This window comes from Erpetoichthys calabaricus, chromosome 3 (genome assembly GCF_900747795.2).
Source record: "Erpetoichthys calabaricus chromosome 3, fErpCal1.3, whole genome shotgun sequence".
NCBI classification, from domain to species: Eukaryota; Metazoa; Chordata; class Cladistia; order Polypteriformes; family Polypteridae; genus Erpetoichthys; species Erpetoichthys calabaricus.
The window spans coordinates 238,104,619-238,124,407 of NC_041396.2; the positions used below are offsets into that span (position 1 = coordinate 238,104,619).

General features: G+C 33.9%; 3 protein-coding genes across 5 annotated transcripts; 2 read left to right on the forward strand and 1 right to left on the reverse strand.

Moving 5' to 3' along the window:
- Nucleotides 1-745: 745 nt before the first annotated feature.
- Nucleotides 746-2,861, reverse strand: LOC114642220 (uncharacterized). The gene is made up of 2 exons (XM_051924158.1): nucleotides 2,450-2,861; nucleotides 746-1,548 (listed from the first exon to the last, which is right to left on the reverse strand). The coding sequence occupies exons 1-2, from the start codon at nucleotides 2,839-2,841 to the stop codon at nucleotides 801-803; spliced, it is 1,140 nt and encodes a 379-aa protein (XP_051780118.1). The 5' UTR covers nucleotides 2,842-2,861; the 3' UTR covers nucleotides 746-800.
- A 1,500-nt stretch (nucleotides 2,862-4,361) lies between these two features.
- On the forward strand, nucleotides 4,362-7,115 carry LOC127526956 (uncharacterized). Of its 2 annotated transcripts, XM_051924202.1 has the most exons (5): nucleotides 4,362-4,749; nucleotides 5,452-5,591; nucleotides 5,689-5,819; nucleotides 6,078-6,387; nucleotides 6,798-7,115. In XM_051924202.1, exons 2-5 carry the CDS (start codon nucleotides 5,459-5,461, stop codon nucleotides 6,887-6,889), a joined length of 666 nt encoding a protein of 221 aa, XP_051780162.1. In that variant the 5' UTR covers nucleotides 4,362-4,749; nucleotides 5,452-5,458; the 3' UTR covers nucleotides 6,890-7,115. The 2 variants fall into 2 exon arrangements, with proteins under 2 accessions (XP_051780162.1, XP_051780161.1); XM_051924201.1 differs by lacking the exon at nucleotides 4,362-4,749 and having other exon boundaries at nucleotides 5,122-5,591.
- Nucleotides 7,116-8,058: 943 nt separating this feature from the next.
- LOC127525817 (G2/M phase-specific E3 ubiquitin-protein ligase-like) lies at nucleotides 8,059-15,401 on the forward strand. 2 transcript variants are annotated; one of them, XM_051924149.1, is made up of 8 exons: nucleotides 8,059-8,337; nucleotides 9,244-9,330; nucleotides 9,639-9,955; nucleotides 10,138-10,316; nucleotides 11,193-11,368; nucleotides 11,951-12,103; nucleotides 13,201-13,415; nucleotides 14,641-15,401. In XM_051924149.1, exons 1-8 carry the CDS (start codon nucleotides 8,228-8,230, stop codon nucleotides 14,883-14,885), a joined length of 1,482 nt encoding a protein of 493 aa, XP_051780109.1. In that variant the 5' UTR covers nucleotides 8,059-8,227; the 3' UTR covers nucleotides 14,886-15,401. The 2 variants fall into 2 exon arrangements, with proteins under 2 accessions (XP_051780109.1, XP_051780110.1); XM_051924150.1 differs by lacking the exon at nucleotides 11,951-12,103 and having other exon boundaries at nucleotides 8,063-8,337.
- The last annotated feature ends 4,388 nt before the right edge of the window (nucleotides 15,402-19,789 follow it).

Consider the following 19,789-nt stretch of genomic DNA (forward strand, 5'->3'; position numbering starts at 1 on the left):
TCAGAATGTCTGCTAATTTTTGAAGAAATATTTAAACTTAAGTTTTATTCAAATTAGAAACAACTGCACTTTTCTGATATTTTAAAAAATAAATTGTATTTTTTGTAATAAAGTTCATCATGGTTATCTTTATATTGTAGTAAAAGAATTAAACATTTTATTAGTGTGAATCTGAAAATTAACAGAATGGCAAGCCATTTAAAAGTTCAGTATAATGGTGAAAATTGTTTCAAGTAATAAAGATTTATTTTTCCTTTACACGTGTATTTACATTTTTCTACACTGGCATGCATATTGCTATTTAGTGCTGATTTGCAGATCTACAGTAGTTCTGCATTACAATTTTTAAAATGGACAATGCAGGAAATTGGATTGCTGTATCCTGGATTTGTGTTTTTTTACAGGTCTAGGATACAGTTAATCCGTTAGGTATAGTTTTATTCATTATTATTTTCAGTTCATAATGTTTATTTGTATGCTTATTCAAGACAAAAATAGTCACTACAAGCTGATAATTTTAACTTCATTTTATATAAGGATATGTTTCAGAATTATACAGTTTTAATGTACCTAATAATATTTACAACTATCATTTACATGAACAAAGTTTTTCAAACAAATCATTTAATTCAAAACTCAATTTCTAAAAAAAAAAAATTCCAGCAGTGAGTCTGCTATGTACCCATTTATTAATATATTTCTGCAAAAATACAACAAGAGCAAGGAGGTAGGATAATAAGTTTTTGTGTTTGATGATGTTACATTTGTGACTGACAATGAAAAAGGAAATATTAACTACCTTAACTCAAAACAAAAATGGACCCCAGGTATTCTTTAATAGTCAAGAAATGATTAATTCCATGATTATGATCATCATGGAGGGGGTTAACCATTTGGTGCAAGTGTTCTAGCTGTTCGGTAGATACAGTGAAAATATTTTCTGGAATGTGTTCCCTTTCAAGTGAAGAATTATGTGGAAATGAGTCACAACTGACAAATCCTAAGCTGTTCACTCTGTCACCTGCAGACAAGAAACCTGCAGTCCACAACTGAAGTGGTGAAAAATTATTCTCTGTGCTTAAACTATGGTTGTTCCACTGATTAACAAATTCATTCACAGCAACTTTAATTCGAGGCATATATATGTAGTGTAAACAATACATATCAACTTCTGAGTTGCTGTCAAGAACAAGATTTTCTTCCATAAACAGAAATATACCTTTAAAATATGAGGTCACTGCTCTATTCAATTCTGCCCAAAGACGCTCAATCCTTTGATTATGCACACTGCGTCCAACAATAAAACTTCCAACATGTCCTCTTTCGCTGATCATGTATCTTTCCACCAGCACATTCTCAGAACCTGCATCTCCTCGAACCCTTAAAGGTAATCCAAAATTCCTCACGCCTTCTTGAAAAAATGTGAGTACTGTTGATGCAGAATTGTTGTTCGAAGCCTCAATGTACACAATTGTACGACTATAACCATCTACACATCCATGAAAAACAAACCTCCATGGGATTAGTTTATGGTTGCTGTCTATGTGCCTGGAAAAAGAAAATGGGTGATAAAAATAGGTAAAGATGAACTTTAAAAACTAGTATACAGACACACTTTAAAAACTTACCTATGGGGTTCTTTCACTATTTAATTTCAAACAAGCTTTTTAGGAACATACACCTGATACTACAATTCATTTTAAAATTAATGCTGAGTTTACCTTACTACACATTTTATTATGAAAACTACATGACTGATAGACATGACAATATACATTTACAGTTATTGAAGGTTAAGAACATTACTAATGTGCAAACATTTTACCACCTTTTGTGGAGGAAGTGTATATTACAATGAATACACCTTGTGAAAGCTATGTGTATTCCTACCTATTTATCCATTTTTTGATCTGTTTTCCAAACCTGCCTTATCCTCAGTTGCAGGAAAGCTGGAGTCTGTCATATCAAGCATAGGACACAAAATGGGAGCAAACTGCAGGGCACCAGTCCATTGCAAGGTTACACATTCACACTCTAAGGCCAATTTATTATCACCAGTCCACCTAACCTGCTTGTCTTTGGACTGTGGGATAAAAACAGAGCACCCAAAGGAAACCCCTATGAACACAGGGAGAACAAGCAAACTCCACACAGCTAGGACCCAAAATGTGAGTCCTGGCCCCATTGTTCCAAAGCTGTACTGTTAACCACTGCTCCACTACACCACCTACTCAGATTTAATAACAGTAAATTATTATGAGGTGTGTCAACAAATTTTTGTTAAAAGCACCTGTATATAAATGATAGTTTTGTTGAACAAACCATAAAAAAGGATTACAATGCAAAGCCTATAGGACTGTGCTTTTCCGAGCATTCAAATCGAATAAGAGGCAGAAAGTGTGAAAAATAGTTTTTCGCAATGCAATTTTACAGAAGACAAAACACTTACCAAAGATAATTTGGTCCAGGAACACTATATACTCTTCTCTGAATTGCATACCTTCTTCGAATTATAGTTCCAACAGGATCAATTATATGAAGTCTTTCTCTTATTCTCCATTGTTGCACGCGAATGTTACGTGAACGCAGGCTGCCAGAAATGTATCTTTCACCTATGTAAGGAGTTGAATGCCTAATTTCAAGAATTAAAGTATCAAGCTCAGAATCAGAGATATTGCTGAACCTGGAGTTTGCAAGGAGCCCCATTCTTTGTCGATGACGATATAATGTCCGTGTGCCAATACAGAAGAGTCTTGCAATAGAAATCCAAGAAAATCCTAAATCAATTAGGTTTTCCAGAAGATTCCTGGGTATCTGATACCTGTACACATAAATATACATATACAATGGATACAGATGGACTGATAAATGCACTGAAAAAACTAAATTCAATTGATACATTACCTTCTTAGAATTTTAACTTTATTTTACACAGGAACATTGAAGTATACACTGTAAAATGTTATGCATCACACCATCCTGGCAAAATGTGTAAGTATCTGTCACAGTAGCAAATTAGGAGGAAAAAGAAATAAACCTCTATGCAGAAATACCAAATGTCAAAGAATTTTCATATTGTATACTACTGAAAATATAAGCAAAAAAAATGTAATTATTAAAATGACAGCTGGAATAAGGATGAGTTAAAGACTGAGAAGAATTAATAGTTATATGGAAATTAATTATCTGTATGGTTGAGGATTTACATTAACATTTAAACATTACTTAAGTGCAATAGTCTGGGTGGACAATGGAGACAAAAGACACATTACGACACCAGCTGAAACAAAGTAAAAAGGCAGATATGAAACTGAATATTCTTTGTACTCTTTTTTTGCACTATACAGGTCCTTCTGCACTGCCAATAAGTGTATCTTTTCCATAATGAATGCGACTAAGAGGAGATCTGTCTAGATCATGCTATGGAACAATTTCTGAGGTCCCAGCTAGTTGCACCAGTATTCTGTAAGGGTTTATGAGAGTTAATGGATTCCTAAATTCAGGAGTAATTACAACTGCTAAAATATTGTGAAAGTGCTATCTGTAAGACAGATTAAAATCGATACAAAAATATTTTTATTTAGTACATTACAACCAAGCACCGTAATTGAAACATCCACTCATTTTCAAACTATCTTAAAATAAAGTTCAGAGATCTGGAGAATGGAGCCAATTCCATCAGCAACAGGTCCAAGGCAGAAAACAACCTTGGAATTTGTGTGTGTCCATCACAACTCAAATGCCTTGATAAGAGTTAAGAGACACCAATGGACTTAGTGTACATATAGGAGAAAAATCTACAAATCTTATGAAAAACCAGCATGGACACATGGAGAACAAGCAAAATCCTCAGACACAAAGACCAAGCCTAGATTTCAACTGAAAAGGTTGTAAAGTGGCACCAGTAACTACTGTACCAATATGAAGTTATAAGATTAATTTATAGATTTCTGTTTTAACTCTACTTCAATGTAATTTGGTTTAATGGAATAATAAGGAAATGTCAGACAGGCAATGTGCTTCTTTTTTTATAAACTACATGGCTGGCACTTCAATAACCACCACTGTCTTACTGTGTAAAAGATCTGCACTTCTAAAGTGCCTTAGTACGATGTTCATTAATAAAGAAATATATAAAATACAGAATATTTTGTATTGTTTTTTAAGTCTCCGAAACTAAAGTTTTGCAGATTTCAGGAAACTTTTTTAACCTTTTACTGAATTTTGCTTAGTAACTTCATATACTTTGTACATAAACAATATACCAGGCTTTTAATTCATTTATTTCAAACAGTTTTCATTAATTTTTATTAGTGTAGAAGCAATAGGTACGGTGGCTCTGAGGGGCAAAACACAAACACAAAATCAGCAACAAACCAAATGAAAAAACAAAATAAAAAAAACACAATGAAATTAATTAATATATGAAAACATGAAGTCAACAATAAACAGTGAGGGCATAAACTTAGCAAATAGTGAGAGCATGAAATTAACAAAAAGTGAGAGCGTGAAATTAACCAAAAGAAAGAGCGTGAAATGAACAAAAACGACAACATGAAATCAACATTAAGAGGCCGCAACATGAAATCAACAAAAACTGAAAACGGAAGTGAACTTCACAACGGAAACAGCATTTTGAAAACGGAAATGTCCACACCGGAAATGAGATTTTCAGAACGAAATCTGTGCATGCTTAGTTGGAAGAGAAATCTGTGCAACGGACTAATCTTCAACTGATCACATTTAAAGGTGAAAAGCAGAATATGCTGTATTTTTTAAACGTATATATTATACTGTATACATGCAGTGTGGCGACTGCAAGGGTCTGTAAACGTTTATCTCCTGAGCATTCAACGTGTTAAGTGCGGGAAAGTCCGCTTCAGCGAAGGGTGTTCATGGTTGGTTGTAATAACTGCCCAGATTTCATACGAAACGACGAACATAATACTGGTTGTTCTTGTTAAATATATACCTTTCACAACTACAGTTTTTGTGACTTCCTGGTAATTAAAAAAACGAAAACGTTTCTTTGGGAAACTGAACAAAACGTTTAACATCTTCACAAACTTTTAAAATAAAAATGTCAAACTTGAACTAGATAACTGCGGCTACTCCCTGTCGTGTCGGCTTCTTTTTACTCCTCGCGAACTGTTAGGCTATTAATAGGATATTTTCTTATCATAAAAGTTTCGAGTGCGAAAACGCACATGGATTTCTTTCTCTTTATTTGGTTGTGGGTCGAGTGTGCAAACACATGTGGTATTGCAAACACGGGGGGTATGGACGATGCGGTAGGTGGCTTTGGGTCCCCTACGAGGTCAGAGCACGAAGTGTCCGTTGTCATCCATCAACTGAAACAGAGAAGTCCTGCTATTGGGTTTACCATTCATTTTACTGTTTTGTTACAAATGCTTTACTTCTTCCTGTAACAAACATTCTCATTATCCAAAGGCAGACAATGTTTTGTCCCTACTGTGGCAGTCAGCTGGGCACGGGCGCGGCGCCAGCATTTTGTTCCACCTGTGGGCGATCGCTTGCCTTTCTGCCGTCAGGTGACCAATCGTCCGCGGCGCTGGGAGGACCACCAACAGGTAATATGTCTCTTGCATTTAAGTACGAGTATGTGTAATTTTTTCGCTACAGTACTTTGTGCGCGCTAAAGCGAATAACCCTTTTGAAAATGTTTAGGACGTCAGCATCCTCAAAATTCTCCAACACTGACGGATTTTTTTCGTTTCAAAGAAATAAAAAACAAAGAAAGATCCGTTAATTTTACCACTAAAAGAAAGTCTCAGAAGGATGCAGTAAGTTGTGTACAGGTACGTCTGAATATTTTAAATATTATACGCGTGAAATATATTTTTTAAAAATCTGTTCAATTACCAATTAAAGGCATCGTTATTTACGTGCGTTTTACTCATGTATTTTTTATAAAACATATGAATGAATGTATAAATTAACACAAATACGTTTTTTAAATTCTGATTGTAATCTCACAGTTCTAATCTAGTTTATGCAAAACTACTTTCTTTTTATTTATTTTATGTTGTTTCATTATTTCTTTTTTCTGTACGTAGATTAATGTAGGAATTATAAGGGAGTGTGGAGGAATGTTAAAAAAAGAAAGAGGCAGGACATTACCACTTCGAATTTCTTCAAGAAGTTCCAAAAATGAACTTTTGCATGCCGCTGAGACAAAACTCTGCACATTCAACAATGATTTACCACCAGGCCCATATGTGCTTTTGTATGCTGATGGGAGTCTTGTTAATAAAATACCAGGATCTGCAAGTAATTTTATACTGCAAGACTACAAAAATGAAATTGGCAAACAATTTAACAGAATAACATTCTTCATCTGCCCAGAGGCTGAATACAATAAATTAGGTAGGTTCAGAATCAATTAATATTTAAGTATTTGTGTATATTTAATTACAAATCACAGTTAATTTTTAAAAGTTAATTGTTCTGTAAATAGTAGTAAAAATAACTTATACAGTTTGATGGGTTGATTAATTCCTACTTATGCAAAACTTGTGACAACCTGTTTAAAAATGTAAAAAAATTGCATTTTTCATAGTTTTTTAAGGATGTATCTAAGTATGTTTATTACTTAAATGACTATCAAAAAAGAAAATAAATATAGTGGTTTTTAGTGATTTATTTGAAAATATATGCATGATGAATTTGAGCATCTTGTACATTATTATTTAGTATATATAATCAACTGTTTAGGATACAATTCTGCATTTTTAGTTGTTGGTTAACGTTTAATTATTTAACTAATATTTTTGCAGAAAATGACAGTAGTGATCCTGAAGAAGTGACTATTCATCCAAAACATAAAATAGAAGAGGACTTTCTCAATGATACCGTGGTACACAATTAATTAATTAATAGGTTTATTCATTTATAATCACCACAGCTAAACCTTTCATAGTGAAATGTAGTGTAAGTAGCACTTAAAGTAAAACAGTTGTCATAATGTTTCACCCAAATGTTCTGTATAAACCGCTAACTAGCAAGTGTATTTTGTAGAAACTCAGTTGCTGTTTTTTTTGTAATTATATGTTTTTTTTTGTAATTCACTTCTATCTTTCAGCTTTTTGTCCACAGCTCCCCCAGGGAAAAAAAATGAAAATCTAACCGCAAGGAGTAAAGATGTGGTAAATCTGAAATATTTATTCATGCTTATCTTGTGTTTACAGTTTAATATTTTTTTCTTATCTTTGATTACTTTATACTAATACTTTGATATACTTTACTGATACATATACTATCTACCTTACTGCTTCATGGTGACACTAATAATATATTTTTGCAGCAATCTTGTTGTATTAAAGAGGAATTTAATAACCTTTTGCACTAAAGATAAAAAAAGTTGGAATTTAATTGTGTCTGTCCACACCAGGATTAGAGGGGATGGACTAGATTGGGATTAGATTGTATTTCATTCATTGCTGGTTAGAGATCTGGTGTTCAAATAAAAGAAGTCTTTGTGATTAATTTGGATAATTTTTGAGAAAGGCCTGGAGTTTTCAAGAAAGATGGTTTTCATCCTGACTAGAGAGGATCTTTTAATTTATCTCAAAATATGACAGCAAAACTACCTGGCTGACTGATCAGAGTTCAAACCAGGACACTTCTTCTTATCATTACAGACAGTTGTCTATCCCATTTGTATGTGGGATGCTATGGAGCATTTTTAAATTAGCTACTTTAGCAAAATCTAAATGAATTAATACTCAGATTATAAACAGCATAATTAGACCAAAAGTTATAAAGAGATTCTCCACTAGGAGTGACTGCATTAGTAACAATTTCAGTTAAAACAAAAAAATATAACAGTAGTTTAAAACCATGTTTGCAGTTTAAGATGCTGGTTGATACAAATTCTCACTGACTGAATAGTTGTTTTCATCTCCTCTGTTGTTAACTGGCCATAGTTCAACAATTAATCAAGGAACAGATAGTGCTGAGCTCTGTTTATGTTAATAAGTTCCAAACCACTTTTGTGTTTTATGTACTCATTTTATTATTAGAAAAATTGTAATTGCATTTTACCTGGAAACTTGACAAAGAGCTCAGTGTCTGCACTTAGTTAAAAGTGCTGTACACAAATGAAAATGTAATTCAGTTCAAATACAGTATAAGTAAATTACTGTAACTCTGTGCCTGCTGTGTTTGTTACTTTAAGCTGTTTGATTTTCAGTTTCTGTTTTAATAGATGTCTTTGATTAATCCTGTATCAAATGAAAAGCAAAATATGGCAAGCACATCATCAAAGGAAGTTTCCACAAGCTGCACTAGTGTTAGTACGGGTGCACATTGCTACAGGTATTATCAAAAATGCTACCTATATAATTTCCATTGAATATGTTGCTGAACAAAGTGTTTTATAGTATCTCAGTTGTTAGCATGAATACCACTTAAAAGTACATTGCAAACCAGGCAATTTACAATTAATAATGTCTTTAATGCATACCTTAGGACACAAATCATCTTCAAATGTAACATTCAAATTGGAGGATACTCTTACAAATGTAAATAATCATGTATTCATGTTGATTCTAGATGAAAACAGGCCGTTCAGCTCAACAAAGCTCGCAAAGTAAAAACACATCAAGTTGAGTTTTGAAAGTCTCTATAAAGTCCCACTGTTTACCACACTACTTGGTCACTTATTCCAAGTGTCTGTGATTCTCTTTGTAAAGAAAAACTTCCTAATGTTTGTGTGAAATTTCCCCTTAACAAGTTTCCAACTGTGTCCCTGTGTTCTTGATAAACTCATTTTAAAGTTACCGTCTTGATCCACTGGACTAATTCCCTTCATAATTCTAAACACTTCAATCAGGTCTCCTCTTAAACTTCTTTTGTTTAAACTGTAAAGGCTCAGCTCTTTTAATCTTTCCTCATAACTCACCCCCTGTAGCCCTGGAATCAGCCTAGTCACTCTTCTCTGGACATTTTCTAGTGCTGCTATGTCCTTTTTTTGAATGTTATTAGTTTATGTAATAGTGTTGTACATTAGCCAGATTGTTACTTATGGGCAAAGTAATAATAAATGTAATTTATTTAAAATTTCTTACAATATAAAAATACAATAAGATAGGAAGAACAACACAGTAAACAGATTTCATGGGGGGGATGGTCCTGCTTGTCTATAGGCAAAACTTTGAAATTCATCACTTTTACTATTGATCCATATATTTCAATATGTAATGGCTTTCTTATTTTTCCAAGAACATATACAGAGGTTTATGCTCCAATTCTAGTTGAAAGTGACACTAGTAGCTCATCAGAAGATGAATTTGCTCACAATGTTGATTGGTAAGTTTCTGTGGCAATACTTTCTCTTCCAGTCTGAATAAATGTAGTTAATATGGTAATTATTGTTATTTAATAATGATTTAATATCTGTTTCATTTATATCATGTGTTCTTTAGAACAACTCATGGTTATCTTTTGAATTAATGTGTGTGTTTTATAGTCTGTCAGCAATGAGTAAAATCTTGTTATATACCCTACAGATAGTGTGACTATTGCTTTTTTGACATAATTGTTCCTCAGTAGTTGACTTATACTGGTTATTTGTAAAAAGTAAATTTTCTTTCTCCTATTTTTATTTTTACATACAGTTTTAATGACAAAATAGTTAGTGTGGAAGACATCCTGGAAAATTTAGCCACGCAGATTAAGTCTGAAAAAGTCTCACGGTTCAATATAAACAGAGCTGACATTTGGGATGGAGCTCTACGTGGTTTTAAGCGTTCGTCCTTTGATCCAGCACACACCATTTTAGTGAAATTCAGTGATAATACTGGCTACATGGAGAGTGGCATTGACACAGGAGGACCCAAACGAGAATTTTTAGAACTCCTAATGCAACATGTTAAAAACAGAACACTATTTGAAGGAAGGGAAACTGAAAAATACTTGACCTGTGACAGTGTTGGTGAGTATTATGAGCTGTCACATCCTGTAGTGGACTGACATCTTGTACGTGTATGATTTCTTGTCATTTGCCCAGTGTAGCCATTATATAATGTGCATTAACTATGGCTGAAATAAGTTAATTTAAGCAATGGATAGTTGAATGGATATGGTGACTGGTTTGGCACTTTGTTTTTGTTTTAGCATTTGATAATGATGAATATTTCATCATTGGGCGAATGATCGCTGTCTCCATGGTTCATGGTGGTCCTGGGCCACAGTTCATTTCGAAAAACTTGTTCAACTATATTTTATGTGAAGGTATCTTTTCCCCTGATACAAAAGATGTTTGTGATCCAGAAATACAGATGATGCTACAAAAGGTATGATATGACTTCGTATGCATTTAAGTTTTAAAGACTTAAATGCACAGTAATGCAGTAATATTACACAGTAATGCTTTTTACACAGAATGTTTTAGTGTTTTTTGAAAATTGTATACTTCATTAACTAGGATTGTTTATGAGAAAACTAAACAGATATTTATTTCACTGTGCTAACATTGTTTGTTTTGTTCTGTCAGTGTCTATACATGTTTCATACAAATATATAAGTACATATTATTTGTAATGTATTTTGATTTTAATACAATAAATCAAAGTGTTATGTAATACATGAGACCCCTTTTAATTTGAAATGCTCCGTGTATATGTAACTGATGTGTTCCATTAGGCTACCATACTTAGATGTGCGTCTCCTAGACCGCAAGGTAGTTAATGCAGTGGGGTAATCCAGGGAATAAATAGGATCTCCTTTGCATCCCTGTTGTCATCAGTGTAATTGAAGATAGATATTGTAATAGTATTGTACTGTTTTAAATGTTTTAGGACCATGGACATATCAAATATTTGATGTCCTTTGGTAGTGGCTATTACTAAATTACTTTTATAATGCCTCCAGTTTCTACAAAGTATTTAGATTTAAAAAAAAACATTTGTGTACAGATAATGTATATAAAGAACCATACATAATATGTGTAAAAACATAAACAACTAAACAAACAAAATATGCTTCTATAAATCTGAGTGTTAAATTAATTTAAAAAGTTGGTTTAACACCCCTTGGGTTCCTTTTTGGACAAATGCTATTGTTTGCAAAGTTCTGAATCAATATTCTTTTCATATTTTAAAAATGCATTATTTTGTTTGTGACTGAATGCTACTAATGTTACATTTTATTATAACTTTGAAATGAATTAGATCAAGTCATCGTCCTCAGTGGAATGTCTTAGGAGTACAGTGGAGGTGTATGCTACAATGCTTATGATAGCGGGATGTCTTTGCCATGTTATCAGGGAGCTTTCTGATAAAGACAAAATTGTGGAAGATTATCTGAAGTGGTATTTTTTCACCAGAAATGCTGCTTGTATTCAAAGGTATGTTGTAATAAATGCTTTATTTATAAATACTAAAAGTTACCAAGATGAGGAAGTAGCATTTACATTAAACTAGAAGTGAACAAATGACACACTAGAGGGATTAAGCCTCTTGACCAACATGGAAGTGTCTCAGAATTCCCCAGGAGGAGTTGGCAAAAGATATTGAAGATTCAATGACATTTGTCCAGCTGAGCATGTTGCCACCATGATTTTCATCAGAATAAATGTAATGAAAGTGAAATTAAATAGTAACTAATAGCTAATCCAAATTTTCATGTATTGCTGAGGAATGTGACACATACAATATACCATATCACTTTAGTCATATATAAACTAGCAGCAGCAAAGAATATAGGGTAATGGTGAATATATCATGTCATTCTCTAACCTGGTTAATTCAGAAGAGGGTTACAGAAGGACTTAAGCCTATCCCAGCTAGAATAGGACAGTAAGCAGGAACAAACTGTTGACAGGGCGCCAATCCATTGCTGGGCAATCTTACACACACACACATACATCAAACACACACTACAGCCAATTTAGTGTCACCAATTACCTAACCTATTTGTCTTTGGACAGTGGGAAGAAACCAGAGCACCACCCAGAGGAATCCCACTCAGAGATGAGGAGAGCATGCAAACTCCATCCAGAGAGGACCCAGGACACAAACCTAGGTCTCCTTACTACGAGTGTACCAGCTCTTCCACTGCCCCAACATGTCACCCTTAAATGGTGACTATTTCTTAGTCATTTGTATAGTGCTGGCATTCTTTTGAAGAAATAAAAATCAGTACTACTAACATATTAATTTGCACTATAATGTATTATTTCTGAACATAGGAAATGTAAAGAAAAAAAATAGTAAACCCTGTTTTAGCAGCAAACATAGCAAAGCTAGAGGGAAGTCCAAATGCTTGTTTTGTCATCCGTGTGTGTGTGTGTGTGTGTGCTAGAAAGACTTGTTGTTTACATTGCAGCAGTGTATTTACATTGTAGATCTGTATGTTCATAGCAATTACTTCTGTTGACATGTCAAAGATTTTGGAAACAATATCTCATTATGAGTGTTCCTCAGAAATGTACAAATCAGCAAATGGCAAAAGTGACACATTATAATTTCTGTGAGAAATGCACTAAAACCAAGAAATGTTAGCGTCTGTACTCCTGTGGTTCTAGCAAACAGTGCTGCAGATCTTATTGAAACATATCCTCAGAAGTTGACATCACAACAATTTTCACAACATACAGGTGTGTGTTGATGGTCATATTAGTATGCGGTCCATGTTTTTGGGCAACTTTTTTATGCTTCACCGAGTTCACAATGTGACATGCATAACATTCTCAAACCTGCCTAATCCCATTCATATTAGGGAGGAGTGGGTTGATGATTTATCTTGCATTGTGTTCAGGATTTAATAAATATTTTTTTATGTGAACTATATCTTTGGTCTTCTGGTATCACCCTGTTTGTCCAGGTTACATATGGCAAATGTATCATGTCGTCAGGGCCTCTGCATTCCCTAAGCTGCTAAGCTATCCATAACATTTTATATAGTCATAACACTATATAAAGTAAGGCTGACAGACACTGACCACCTTTCTTAACATGATGTACATCACAGTAATGAAATATCCTCTCTGGAATATGTCCTTCCTTGGGCATTAAAGGTGGTTTTACATTTCCTGGTCTATATTGTCAACTCATTCTCTCGGTAAATGCATTTTATTTATTGTTTTCTAATGACACTCACCTTGTAATATTCAGAGTATGAAATAAATGCTGTATATAAAAATAATAACCTAATCTTATTTGTATATGTTATTTGCAGGTTCAAAGAAGGACTAACCACACTAAATGTTCTTGAAGCAATGAAACAAAATCCATCAGGATTCATGAAATACTTCTGTTTTTCTGAGAAAAAAATAACTTCTGAAATTATAGAGAATCTTTTTAAAGCTGAGTTTAGCCAGCCTGGTAGCAACAGAAGACAAGAGGAAGTGAGGACAGCTGCATACTGGGCAGACTACTTGTTAGATATTGAAGGTCTGAATTCAAGTATTGGAGAAAATATTTGTTTAGTATACTTCATGAAATATGTAAAATTATGTATATAGTACATGTAGATTTTCACCTTACACAATTTATGAAAAAAAACGACACTGAATGTAAGCGCAGCAGGAGACACACAAGCTTCTATCCACAGGATGAGAGTTTGTATTTTGTGTGTCCACAAGTTTAGAATACAAATCGGCGTTCACATAATTTATTTCTGATAAACACACAACTAAGATAAACAAATAAAGCAATTTCTGCTTTTTTTAACTTTTACACTTCATAGGCCCTTTTAGCTGGCTAGCAATTTATGCATTTACTGTATTAATTAATGAATTTATGCCTGTTAAATTAGTTGTTTATTTCACCAGCATTAAACTAAAGTTGTCACATCTCTTAACCAACAAAGAAATAAGGGTGTGGATCTATTAGGGTGGTTCCAATTTATTATTAATGTTTAAAGATTGCTTTTACTGTGTGTTTTGGATTGATTAGATGTTATTGTAAGATTGTTCTTGTTTACAAAGCTTTATATACAGTACAATATGACACCTAAACATACGTTTGGGCTGCTATGCCACGTGATCAGGAATGGGACCAGCAAGAATAAATTATACAACGCAACAAAGCTGCTGACATTGGGGTTGCACAGTATAGTGTTACTGAATCTGAAGATATTAATCCAGATATTAAGGAAAGAGAAAAGAAAAACAGTTTGGTCAAAACATATGCATATAAAAATAGTTATGATTATTTGTACAATTCATCTTTGTGCATTTAGTAACAAAATTAAATGTGATGCATATCATGCATTATGCTATGCACAAAATGTATAATACTGGTTGAAACTGCTTGAAGTAATAACATCAAATGACAACAGTGCTACAGATTCATTCCAGGTTTCATACATCACAAATTTTTAAACTTTGATAACACATTCTGATAAAATGATTACATATTTAAGAGGCACAAACATTTTCTATGAATTGTTTTGTTGTAAGAATGATCTGAATGCTGTTTAGAGATATCTTATCATCTCAATGTGTTAAATAGTGTGGGTGATCAATATGTAACAATTAGTGTGGGCCAGTACTTTGTTCAATGAAGTGGTGCTAATATGTTAAATAAGTTTGGACTTAATGAAAAAGAGGGCAATGTGAATGAGTTACTTAATATGTGAAACAATTGATATTAACATGTTCTTATATTTTCTTAGGTAAAACATCATTTGCTGAACCATCTTTGGAAGATATCCTCATGTTCTCAACCGGTGTTTCCTCAATCCCACCAATCGGCTTCCATCCAAAGCCAACAGTTAATTTCTTGCATAATGAGTCGCCATATCCCATTGCTCAAACATGCACCAATTCTTTAAGCATCCCCATACATAAAACATATGATAAATTCAAGTACCATATGAATTTTGGTATTCTAAACTCACCTGGATTTGGGCAACACTAAATTCTGATATAATTAATCATCATATATTTTTACCAGCCCTGAACTTGCTCTTTCATTACATTTTCCACAAAAATTATATTATTAGCTATGTCAGTTATTATTTTTTGAAAGTTTTTGGCTGATTTTACATTTAAAGTTGCTTCAGTTCATTTTGCAAACATGCACATTTTTTTCTTTATTACCGAATTACCAGGATCTTCCATCAATCATTTTTCACGTAATTTCATTTTGGTCAGTTGTGCACAGTTACATTTTGTTTGCAATTATGTTATTAATAATGTTAATTTTTCAAAGAAAGGAAGTTGCTAAGCTTTGTGTTTATACATATTTTGTGTAAATAGAAATTTTACAATGTAATACTTCTAATAGCTTTTTTTTTATATTTCATATTATGTAATGTTTTAAACCATACTTTTGAAATGGTTTGACTTGAACCTTGTTAATGTTGCTTCAATGAGATGTACCATTGAAGTGCTCTTGTTGTTATTAAACAAAAATTTGTAAACTTAATGTTCATTTTCAAATAAAATATTATGATGGTTGACTTCAATTTCCAGTTCAATTATAATTATTTTGGTAATCAACTTTTGAACAGAAACAGTCTATCCTGTTTAACCTTTCCTGACACTTAATAAAGTTCAAGAAGAAAAAACATTTAATTGTTTAACTACTGTCAACCTTTAATTGTACATCAGTAAGAAAAAGAAAACACAATATTTCAGTACATCTTACACTATTCAAACTGCCAAGGTACTTATAGTTTACAATCCTGTTTAAGGATTTTATTACATTATTTAACACCATTGTAGCTGAACCTCTCCAAAACAATGTACAGTATCCAATGCAAACTTGGACAATTGTACAGCCTCTGATTTTCTGGGGAGCAGATTCTAGGCTGTGGAGCAGGGTAGACATGTAAAAGAGTCCCTGCTCAGAAACACAGGATTGCCTCAGGGACACTTTCTCTCTCCAGCCATTTGCTCTTTGTACAACAATGACTGCACCTCTACTGGCTTGACTGTAAAACTTGTAAGGTGTGATGATTATGTCATTCTATATGCCAGACTGCAGAAGGCCACAAGGAGCCATGAGAAAATATTAAATCTTTTGGGTAGCAGGGAGGATAGTATACCTAAAAGCAGAACGATACAAACATGTCACGTCATTTTAAACTATAAACCATTGTTATATTTGCATTCTTTCCTGATTAGTCAAAACCGGTGATATGCCTGTTGTTGCCCCCCCAGCCTTCTACTGCTTTCCACCAGCTTTTACTTTACTTAATAAAGACCTATAGAGAAAAAATGAAATTCTACAAGTTATATTAGTTTTTATCGTGTTTATTGTATATTGTAAACTATATTGTCACTATTGGTGCATCTACTGTTGAAAGATTAAATAATGTTTATCACTGATGTCTTTTTACTGTTATATTTGTAGCTGGAACACAGACAAATTCATAGCAACTACATTTCATGGTTGTGAAGATTAATTCAATTCAATTAGTGTTTCAATTTGCAAGTCCTGAGGTGGTTTCTGGTACATGCTTGATGGTGCTGAAGAATAACCAATTTAAATTATGCAAGATCAAAAAAATGCACTCAGGAAACAGAATACCCAAAATATATTTATTTAAATATAAAGTGTTACTATATTAGCTAAAATAAGTGAGAAGTAATAGTACTTTACTTTGCGACATACACAAGAAAAAACACACCAAATTGATACATACTACAAAATATTCAGATATTACAAATTTCTTTTAGCCTCAAAAATAATTCTACAGCAGATTTCCATGTGGGTGGAGTTTGTAAATTGTACTGCTGCTTTATGAGATCTAAATATTCCTGTATGGTTTCATCTCCACAATTGCAAATTTCCTTGCATTGTGTTGCCAGTTGATGAAGCTTCTCTTCTGAAACAACGTATCCAAAGTTTCTTGATTGGAATCTAGACAAATAAGTAATATGTTTAAAAGAAAAAAAAACTAATATATTCAGAAGTCTATACAATTAATTTGAGTACTGTGTAGTCAAAACTTGAGAACATTCTTAAAATGAATCATACAATTTTAAAATCTGTATCTCTACCCTTACAGACTTAGCTCTTTACTTTTACTGATGATTAAAAACAAAGAAAACTTAGTCCTGGCAAGATATTTTTTTATATTTTCTAATTATTCTAAATGGAATCAAAACTGTTGCTTTACATAAAGCCATTTATTCATACCTATGTGGTAGGCTAAAAATCTCATTGGGAATTCCAGAAGGACAAACTGACATCCTCGAGGGTCTAATTCTATGTTGGTTCCAGAGGTCTTTAAATTCATTCAAATCCTTTTGCATCAATTCAAGAAAAGCAAAGCGCAGCAAACATTTATGCTGATGGCTACCATTGAAATTGCCAGAATCTTTCAGATCCACCAGGACTTCCATCCAGAACTGTGACCTGAATGAAATAAAATGCAAGAGCTACTTAAATATAGCTTTGGATGCATTTTTAAAATTGCGTTCTATAAATGGTTTTGTTTACTGGTGTAATTAAACTTTCAGTGAAGGGCAATCAGTAAAATATATCACTGAAAAGGTTATGGACTGGAAAACTGCACGCAGTTACACATTTAAAATAAAGTAAGTATCTGATGTAGAAGCAAGCTGTTTTTAAACATTATTTATAAACATTTTGCAGTTATTGATTAAGTAAGTTACGACTACACTTACTATACCAAAATATATACATAAATATTCTTACCGTTGCTTTCTGAAATGTGCCCACCAGGATTCTATTCTCTGATTCATTACAGAAGTGCCATAAACATGGCTAGCTGCACCTGCGAAGTGGTCATTTCCTTGAGAGCGCAACGTGCACTGCATTGCTGCTATCAAGGTGTTTTCTGTTCCACAATCCGTCCTCAGTCTCATTGGTACAATCCCAAATTTTGCTACACAAAGCACATAATTTGTTGCAATTACTGCTGGGTTATTATTCGTTGGTCCGCATGAAAGCCATAAAATCTTTCTTGAAAAGCCATCGATGCACCCGCTTACCGCTATGCCATAAGGCTTTAATTTATCATATCCATCTACATGCCAAACGTAGTTTGGACCCAGTGAGTGGTACACTCTTCGAACAACTCTCCTTGTCCTCCTAGCTGAAGTTGCAGACGGATTCATTTCAGACAACAAATTCATGACATCACGTCGCCTCACGCGCAGTTTATATTTCTGCAGTAACACTTGATGCATCATTCTATATCCAAGAAGCTGACTCGGCCCTTGTATCTCGATCTCCATGGCCAAACGCACTTGACTTATATTGGAGTAATTCCTACGTTTTGATAATCCCAGTTCTTTCAGGCGCATTTTCAAACTTCTTAAACACATACTTATTCCATGATAAATTTTCAAAAAATCTAGAATGACCTCATATTTATATCCTGCGTAGAAGTACTGCGTAATCCAATCGGTGACCAAAAGTGTGTGTTCATTCCCACTGACTAAAATAAAAATAAATTACATTTACGGCTTATGCGTCAGTTTGTCACTTACCATATTTTGTATGATCATGTCATGCTAATTGCAGGGTAAGAGAAAACAGCAAGAAAAAAATTACATATACTTAAACGCAAGAGACATATTACCTGTTGGTGGTCCTCCCAGCGCCGCGGACGATTGGTCACCTGACGGCAGAAAGGCAAGCGATCGCCCACAGGTGGAACAAAATGCTGGCGCCGCGCCCGTGCCCAGCTGACTGCCACAGTAGGGACAAAACATGGTCTGCCTTTGGAGAATGAGAATGTTTGTTACAGGAAGAAGTAAAGCATTTGTAACAAAACAGTAAAATGAATGGTAAACCCAATAGCAGGACTTCTCTGTTTCAGTTGATGGATGACAACGGACACTTCGTGCTCTGACCTCGTAGGGGACCCAAAGCCACCTACCGCATCGTCCATACCCCCCCGTGTTTGCAATACCACATGTGTTTGCACACTCGACCCACAACCAAATAAAGAGAAAGAAATCCATGTGCGTTTTCGCACTCGAAACTTTTATGATAAGAAAATATCCTATTAATAGCCTAACAGTTCGCGAGGAGTAAAAAGAAGCCGACACGACAGGGAGTAGCCGCAGTTATCTAGTTCAAGTTTGACATTTTTATTTTAAAAGTTTGTGAAGATGTTAAACGTTTTGTTCAGTTTCCCAAAGAAACGTTTTCGTTTTTTAATTACCAGGAAGTCACAAAAACTGTAGTTGTGAAAGGTATATATTTAACAAGAACAACCAGTATTATGTTCGTCGTTTCGTATGAAATCTGGGCAGTTATTACAACCAACCATGAACACCCTTCGCTGAAGCGGACTTTCCCGCACTTAACACGTTGAATGCTCAGGAGATAAACGTTTACAGACCCTTGCAGTCGCCACACTGCATGTATACAGTATAATATATACGTTTAAAAATACAGCATATTCTGCTTTTCACCTTTAAATGTGATCAGTTGAAGATTAGTCCGTTGCACAGATTTCTCTTCCAACTAAGCATGCACAGATTTCGTTCTGAAAATCTCATTTCCGGTGTGGACATTTCCGTTTTCAAAATGCTGTTTCCGTTGTGAAGTTCACTTCCGTTTTCAGTTTTTGTTGATTTCATGTTGCGGCCTCTTAATGTTGATTTCATGTTGTCGTTTTTGTTCATTTCACGCTCTTTCTTTTGGTTAATTTCACGCTCTCACTTTTTGTTAATTTCATGCTCTCACTATTTGCTAAGTTTATGCCCTCACTGTTTATTGTTGACTTCATGTTTTCATATATTAATTAATTTCATTGTGTTTTTTTTATTTTGTTTTTTCATTTGGTTTATTGCTGATTTTGTGTTTGTGTTTTGCCCCTCAGAGCCACCGTACAA